This window comes from Scomber scombrus, chromosome 20, assembly GCF_963691925.1.
Source record: "Scomber scombrus chromosome 20, fScoSco1.1, whole genome shotgun sequence".
In the NCBI taxonomy this organism is placed as follows: domain Eukaryota; kingdom Metazoa; phylum Chordata; class Actinopteri; order Scombriformes; family Scombridae; genus Scomber; species Scomber scombrus.
Genome location: NC_084989.1, coordinates 17,238,315 through 17,247,011, shown reverse-complemented (window position 1 = coordinate 17,247,011; position 8,697 = coordinate 17,238,315). Strand labels below are relative to the sequence as shown.

The 8,697-nt window shown below is 40.9% G+C and overlaps 1 protein-coding gene across 1 annotated transcript in view; it reads left to right on the top strand.

The window, feature by feature from the left end:
* The first annotated feature begins 326 nt into the window (after positions 1-326).
* Positions 327-8,697, top strand: part of LOC134002119 (cadherin-6-like) — a 34,946-nt gene continuing 26,575 nt past the window's right edge. Inside the window, exon 1 of the mRNA XM_062441400.1 lies at positions 327-536. Within this exon, the coding sequence (XP_062297384.1) occupies positions 327-536 (210 nt within the window). The remainder of the gene's footprint in view (positions 537-8,697) is intronic.

Genomic DNA, 8,697 nt, shown 5'->3' with positions numbered 1-8,697 from the left:
TGACTAGATTTCAACCGTACTGCAGCTTCAAAAAGCTTGGAACTCGACCAAGTTGGTTTTGACTACAGGTTATGAAACAAGAGCTTCTTTAGTAACAAATTGCTGCCTCCCCTCCCAGTATTGACAGTCTGTTTTTCTCTGTAAATGTTCCAGGTGCTGGTTGCCGCCCTATGTGAGACTGAGGAACCTTTCCTGCTTCAGTAGATTACAGCATGAGGACTGATCCGATACCCTGACCAAAGACTGCTGGACACAGACCACTGAGGGGGAAGAAGACAGAAGGCTGTGGTGGCGTGGGCATGGATAGAAGGAAAGTTTGCGTATTGATGGTGCTGTGGGCCATGGCCCACTCCAGCTCTCCAGGGTCCGGACTCAGGGCCCTGCGAAGGACTACAGGGGGGCGGAGGGGGTCCACAGGACTGACAGGACAGGATGCCAACGGAGTGCCGCTGAGGCGCTCCAAACGAGGTTGGATGTGGAACCAGTTCTTTTTGCTGGAGGAGTACACCGGGTCAGACATGCAGTATGTCGGAAAGGTAGTTTGAGAGTGTACTTTCTCTGTTTTTTCTTTCCACAAAAATAGCTTATATAACATATCAAACATGTTTAGATCAGTCAACAGCTCAGATTCTTTTTTCCCACCAACCAAATTGTCTGTAGTGCAACTGGAATTGGTTGAGCATTGAAAGTTGCCGTTGAAATTCTTCTCAGATTCACAACTCTGCTTAATAATTATTTTGTTAGATAGTCCCGATTTTAATAATCTTTTTTTTTCAGTTTTAGGATTTAATTTTGCAATTTATTTTGCTAAAACTGTTCTTTTTTAACACTTGAGAACTTTGGCTTCTTTTGTTAAATCAATGAATGGGTTTGCAATATTTCTGCAGCATTGTTTTAGTATTTGTACTGGAACTTAGGTATAATATTGGCACTAGTATTAAAAATGTGATTCCAGGGCTTATGTGCACAAAAAACTGAATGATTAACGATATCGTCTTGCTTTTTAAAAAAAGTGTAATGTCTGTCTGGTTATTTCGGTCGATTAGGTTTCCTGCATAATTGTAATTGAGTTTGATTTCATGTGTTTCCTACGCAGTTTTTTTCAAAAATTGCCGTTACAAAATGAATGGGTATTTAATTTGAATTTTTTAGACCAAACCAAACTTGCATTTTTGGCTCAGCTGAACCTTTCACATCTCTCTCAAGATGTGATCTCTTCCCGTCTGCTTTTCCATTCCTGACAGCAGTTTGTTAGTAATAAATGAAGTAGTTGGCATGAGCAGCCACAACCACCCACCACAGCTGAACAGAGAAAGAAAAGAGTGGCACATACAGAAACTGAAACGGCATCATTAGAAGATACAGAGAGATACTTGTTCTCCAAGAAGTGAAAGCATCACAGCGTTGACCACTTGAGTGACAAAAATGTGTGCAGCAAAGACAAAGCAGTATCTTAAGTCTCAGATTTTCACACGAAACTCAAAAACTGCCTGCGGCCTTCACGTATTAACTCCACAGCCTTCAGTCTCTCTCTCTCATTCACTGTCTTTTCCTCAATTTCTCTTTGTTTGTTTATTCTTGAGGGAATTTACTTTTTTTTGCAGTTTCCACAAAGTCGCTGTCAACACAGCACAACTTGAACTTTTTACATGCTGACATTTGAAAAGTTGCTATTTTTGTTCATTTAAAAATGTCTCATTATGTGCTGTCTTGTCAATACATATTTATGAAGCTGGACTTCCTCTGCAGCTTTTTTTTTTAATCATCCCTATCCATCAATCCAAATTAATGCAAATTTCACCAGATATTGCTTTATTTACATATTTCAGTCACACACGAAAAAAAACAAATAAATTCATGACTTTGGAAAGTTTAGATTCTATAATGGCACTAGAGAGAAAAAAAAAACCTGTGGCTCCTTTCTTTAGTAGAATAATGGACTGTCAGATAACATAATCATCTTCAACAAACTCAAAGGAAAAAACTCCTCATAATGAGATCCTTCAGAACAAATTACATCCTGTATACATGAGATATATGAGTGTATCATTCTGTGAGAATACGAGAATCATCATATCATCTGGTAGTCGACATGACATGATACTCCGATTGGCTAATGCTTGTATATGGGCCTTCCATCCATCCATCCTCAGGCTTTGTTTGCTGTTAGCTGTCCAATATATTTTGTGCTTACCTTTCAGCTCTGTGGCTGTTTGCACAATGTCCATTCCACTCACATCAAGGCATCCTAAAGCGGCTGTTTTGCCCTACAGTAAAATATGACTTCCTCCAAAGGTATTATTTGTTCAACAAAATGAAAACACAGTGTCGACCCAGATAACATTGGGGAATGAACAAGAAGACGGGCCAAATAATGCTTGCTTTACATGCAGCGGAGCGGAAGTCAAGATATCAGTCTCCTCTTCCAACCTACTGTAATTGAGGAGATTGTGAAGCGTTGTGGCAAGGTCAGGACGACTGAGGAGGAAGAAAGGCTGTTTTGTGCAAGGAGTTGAATGGGGCTAGTGCTTTGCATTCCTATCATGTGTCCACGGAGGATAGAGTCATCCAACCAAATGAGATTCTGCAACATACGTCCTCCCAGAGTGAGGGTTGACTTTCAGTCCCGGCCTAAAAGGATTACAACACTCGCTATAGTATGAGGCGAACAAATACGAGAAAGAACAAAAAAGTAGAAAAGAACAAAAAAAAAGAAACGAACGAAGATCAAAAGTAAGTACCAAGCATGATCAAACCACTTTGTCTTTAGAGAGTGCTGATTGATGTGCCATTCATCCTTTTAGCTTGTAAAAGGACTAATAGCAAAAGAAGAATGGATTATCTAGTGTGGTATACACTTAAAGAGTCAGAGGCCGTGGCCTAAGAGCCTGTCTCCTGAAGACGCCATTAAGGCATCAACCTTCAAGCACCGCACTTAATCATGACTCTGAGCGCTTGTTGTTTTCCCCCAAGTGCATGCAGCTGGGCGCTTTTCCTCATTGTCAGCTCACTAGCCAGTTGCCACATAGGCTCGCAGTACGTAGATCTTATCTGATTGCAATTACTGTTTGTTAATTGCTAGATAAAGTACAAGTGATGAATTAGACCCTAAAAAGGAATGAATAGCTTTTGAGTTGAACACATGGCTCAACATAGAGAGCAACCATCTGCATCTATATCCTCAGGTGGAGGCCATGTTTTCACAATGTAGTCTGAATGAAAAAAAAAAAAACCTACAAGAAACACAAAAGGGAAGGCTTATGTCACCGCAAGAGACATCATGGCAACCAGAGAACACAGCATGTAACAAAATCACTTCTGTTTGTGGTGAAAAAAATGAATTGGAAATAACACAATGGCAGGTTATTATAAACAAGGGAGCAGCTCTTGACACACAGTAAAAGATAGAATGATGAAACCACACTTGAATTACAACATCCCATCTCGAGTTATTTGGGAAACTCAATCTCCCCCGGTTGTTTTTTTTCTTCTTCTCTCTTTTACGATGGCTTTATCGAGTTGTGAAGTGCTAACAAATGAAATTGCAATCTTTCCCGAACAAGCGCAACAAAAGGAGTTGGAACAGGAAGGAATTAAGAGAAGCGATTGTGATGAGGGGGGGAAAGGAGACTCTGGCAGTGCCTTTTTGGGGAGCTGGTTGGCTGCTAATCTTGCTAATCTTGCTGTATTGGCCAATGATTTTTTTTTCCCTGCAGGAGGGGAATCGTACACACTGCCTCTCATTAGCAGGCAAGCTGCGTACAGGCCTTGAAGGGCCCGGGCTGTCACTGGGGGAAGAGAATGTTTGTTTATTTCATTATTTCTTACTTTACCAAAGGGCACATATCCACTGAAAATGGTTAATGGCCTGTGGTTGAGGAGTGTTTGTGCTGCACTATCATATCTCATAAAGTATTTACAGCCCCTGATAGGCCCCAGTGGTTCTGGGCCTAGTGGGTAGACTCCTCAACATAGTCCCTAGCAAGTGAGCAGTGTTCTCTGTATGTGAACAAACAAAACAGCGTGCACGCAAACACACTGGCCTGCAAATACTGGCCTCCAGTAATGGGCTAAAAATCAGAGGAAATAAAAAAAGCAGATGAACACAGACATTATATGTGTCCCAGTTCTGTATGACTCAGCGGTTGAGGCAACCTCGGGGAAGGACTCAAACGTCTTATGGCAACGGAGCAGAAAGGTGCAGGGTTTTGTGTGTTTGTTTTTGGGGGGAGGGGATTTTTTGGTCTCTGTTCATGCTCCCCCGTTACCAGCTGCTCACCTTGGCAGAGAGGCAAGGAGATTGCAATATGGCACAGGCCTGGCTGTACCCACGCCATGGCAGACCCTGCGGTCTCCAGCGGCGACCCGGAGCACACATCGGCAGTGTTTGTTGATTAGGCGATAGGTTCCCGCTAGTGCGTCGGGAGGGGGCAACTTCAATTATGCTCCTCTCCTTCGCGGTGTGAACGGCGGAGGAAGAGGTGTGATGAGGTCATGCAGAGAGGAGACCCGGCAAACATCTGTCTGACAACGTTGCAGGAGCGAAGTGATGTCTGAGCGAGATACGCCAACCTCGCCGCAGCACCTTGCGATTGTTTCCATGCTATCACCTGCCTAGTACTTTTTCAGACTCCCGTTGGTTTTGTCAGGTTGAGATTAATTGATTTTCTATCATCAAACATTCAGGTCTTGTCTTTGTAATAGAGTATTCAGTCGACCAGGTTGTGCTGAAATGAGGGGAAAATATATAATGACAGTGAAGCAGTGCTGAAGCCAGGATTTTAGATATACTGAGATCAGGAGCATAAAGTCGAGTTAATTGCCAACAAAAAGTATAGTCAAAATTTTTAGATTTTATCACATTTTATTATTCAATTAATATCAATATTATATTTAATTGAACATTTTTATCAGCCTACATAATGATGTCAAGGCTGTTTCATGAAGCCTATTTTGTTTGAATTTATTTTGTTCATGTAGTTTACCTACACTGCAAGAAATCTCTATTTTACCAACTGGCTCAAGTCATTTCTTGTAAATAATCAAAGAAAAAAAATGAATAAATCAGCTTCCAGAAGTTATTGTCTGCATCTCAAGGATAGTGTACATTTGCACTAAAATCAAGACCATTTTGCCTTGATTGTAGAAAATACTTGAAACAAAAGCAACTTGAGTGAGACTTTCCAGTGTCAAACAATTCAACTTAAAAAAGATACAAACAAATATAGCCTCAAATAACCTCAAATAAACCAGAGAATCAGCCTTAAAAAAGACTTCTTCTGGGTGTAATTGTAAAATGCAAAATCCTTCTGTTGTGTGTTGAAAAAAAAAAACAAAACCACATAATCCCCAGAAACAACACTGAGGACATGGCCTTGGTGTCCTCAGTCATAGCTGTAGCCCTGCAGCAAAGTAAATACTCGCTGATGAGAATTGCTCATAATTAAAAGATAACATGCTGGATATTATGCACAGGGACAAAAAACAGAAGATGTCGGATGTCCACATGAGAGAAATGTATGTATAACTGACATTTCACCTTTAAGCCTCAGCCACACTGACCGCCTATCTCAAGTTTACACATCAACAGACATTTGATAGGCTATTTTTGTGCACAGTCTGAGGCTACCATCTGGCTACATAGAAGGCAGCCAGTTCTCAACAGGCCAGGACACAAGGCCTTAAAGGCTAACTGGCTAATTGCCCTAAGCAGCCTATTTCCAGTGCCATCTTTTTGGCCTAACTCAATTGAAGCACAAATGGCAACCAGATCGAGTCTGCACTAACATTTGCTGCACTTGAAGCTGATTAATTTCACAAAGACGCCTCGCTTATAAGTTCTCACGCACAGATGTCTGATGAGTACCACTCCACTTCTCAGCCCACTTCAAACTGGAAGATAAAGCACGTAAGAATAGAAATAAATATCTTCTGTGAAAAAAATGCAAACCATTGGAGAAATATGGCATCACTTAGCAGACAAGTCTAATTAAATGAAAGGTTTTGAAATACATATAAATGCGTTATAGTACATTTTTCAAACAAGGCACTGTCTAAGGCAAACTATTGATATAGTGACATTGTTTGAATGGTTGAGTAGTTCACTCCGTCAGCAGAAGGTCAACTTAGCTAAGCAGAGAGACTGGAAATATGTGCAACAGCTAGTCTGGCTCTGCTCAAAGGTAACAAAATCCACCTACCAGCATCTGTAAAGTTCAACAATTATCACGTTATGTGTTGCTTGTTTGATCTTTGGAAAAACTAGTGGAAAAACAACCACATGATGCTAAGCTAATCTAACCAGCTGCTGGCTGCAGGCTTATATTTACAATACAGACATGAGAGTGGAATCAATCTTCTCATCTAACTCTCGGCAAGAAGGCAAATAAGCCTATTTCCCAAAATGTCAGACTATTCATTTCAGAAGATACAGCTTTTAGGCTACAATTATAAACAGAAAAGACTTGATTACAAGGATTTTTTTTTTTTGCATTGTGCTTTAAATTTAAGACCAAGATAAGACTAAGATGGTGCTGCAGATGGCTGCCTCGGTGTTCTCTTGTCTTGTTTGTAGACACAGTGTTTTGCTTACAGTACCCAAAGCTCTTTCACCAGAGAAGAGCTCATGAACATCAGGGAGACAACTTTCTCATCGCGTCTGGTATTACTGGACATTTTGGTCAACGGTAGACAGGGAAACGTGTGTGTCTTTGCGGACACGTAATATGCACTCGGTTATGGGAATGTTTTTTTCTAACATGCGTTTAACTCTGCAATAAACTACATGAACTCCAGAACAGTAGCTGGTGTAAAGATGTTACACTGATTCTGCAGCACTGTTCTCCTTTCCTGAAAACATTTATCTTTAACTGTAAAGCTTTCTACTTCCCCCGTGACTTCTCTTCATTCATCTTGGTCAATCTTTACACTCCACAGCAGACCCATGTGCAAGAGGCACAGCGCGTGCTCTTTGTGGAACTGAAAAATCCAGACACTTTCAGTATTGTCCTCTGTGGCTTGAACAAAGGGAATCTCAGTCAAGAACTCACTAAATAATGTCAGCTGATTTAATGCCCGACCAGAGAGAACACTTTAGATCACTGTTACACTATAATCAACAGTGCATATCATATCCCCCATGCTGCACTGGGACACTCTGGGATACTCTGAGCACACCATAGTTCATCTGATTCCTTCTCCCGCTGTGAGGACATCTAAGAAGTGGACCAGTGAAACTATGGAGGATCTTCGCGCGTACTTCAACTGTTCAGACAAGCAGATTCAAGACTGCTACCGACAGTCTCATACTTCAGCTTCTATGCTTCTGGTTTAGCGAGCTGGTGAGCTAACATCTGTAGTCTTAGAAACTTCATCAGTTCTTCAGTTCTCAGAAAACTACTCAGCATCTGTGTGGACAGGCCTTAGAAAGATCACCAACTACAAACTGACAGCCCCTTACTCCACTATAGACTGGTGCCTGGCCAACGACACAAATTAATTCCACTGTCAATTTGAAAGGCAATAGGACAGTCCTGACACCATCACCCGTGACTACATCCACCAGCTCCTCCTCTCCCACCTCAGCAGGACCCAGCTGCCCATCTCTGAGGCCCCCTCCCCCTTTCAGTGACTCTCTCCATCCTGGGACATTAACAGACTGTTCAAGAGACAGAACCCCCACAAAGCAGCTGGACCAGACTCTGTCTCTCCCTCCACCCTGAATCACTGTACCTATCAGCTGTCTCAGCTGTTTTTTGTTTTCATTTTAAACACCTCCCTGGAGACATGCCATGTACCAGCTTGCTTAAACACCTCCACCATCATCCCCGTCCCACAGACCAAAGGACCACAGGACTCAACGACTATAAACCTGAATGAAATGAAAATGAAAATGCAATTTTGCAGTTCACCTATAGATCCAAAAGGTTTGTTAACAATGCAGTAAACATGGCCTTTTCACCTATTCCTGGTTAACCTACGTCAGGATCCTGTTTGTGGATTTTAGGGTTAGGGTCTGCTTTCCCAGCTGTACATGCCTCTACCTGCAGATGGATCATTGTCTTCCTTATTATTATTATTATTATTATTATTGTTATTATTATTTTTATTACTTTCACACCGACATGCAATTAAGAGTCACCAATTAACCTAAGCTGCATGTTTTTGGACTGTTGGATGAAGCCAGTGTGATAATAATAATAATAATGATGGTAACAATAATAATAATAATAGTAATAATAATAATAAATTGCACAGTATTTGTACATTTACTCCCCGTCAATATTTTTGTACATGTCTTCTATTTAATATTCAAAATTGAAACCTGTTGCAGCTCTTATCACTTAGAATATATTTTATATGTTTTTATTATGAATGCTTTTCTTTTTTATATTATTTATTATTTAATTTAGTGTATATTTTTGATTGTTATGCACTATAACTCCACCAAGGTAAATTCATTTTACGTGCAAACCTTCAGGCAATAAACCTGATTCTGAGGCCAAAAGTCTCAGTGTAAATGGCTATATCGTCATGCACTCTGCTTGGTACCATAGGAGGGCAGAGAAGAAAAGGCTAACTGTTGATGTGCCCGGGCTTCTTGGTGAGCATACTGAATGCACATGTGGCTTTCTCTTCTCCCCCTTTGACAGTTTAATTGTATTTTCAATATAAATTGATCAAAGGGCCATTGTGAAT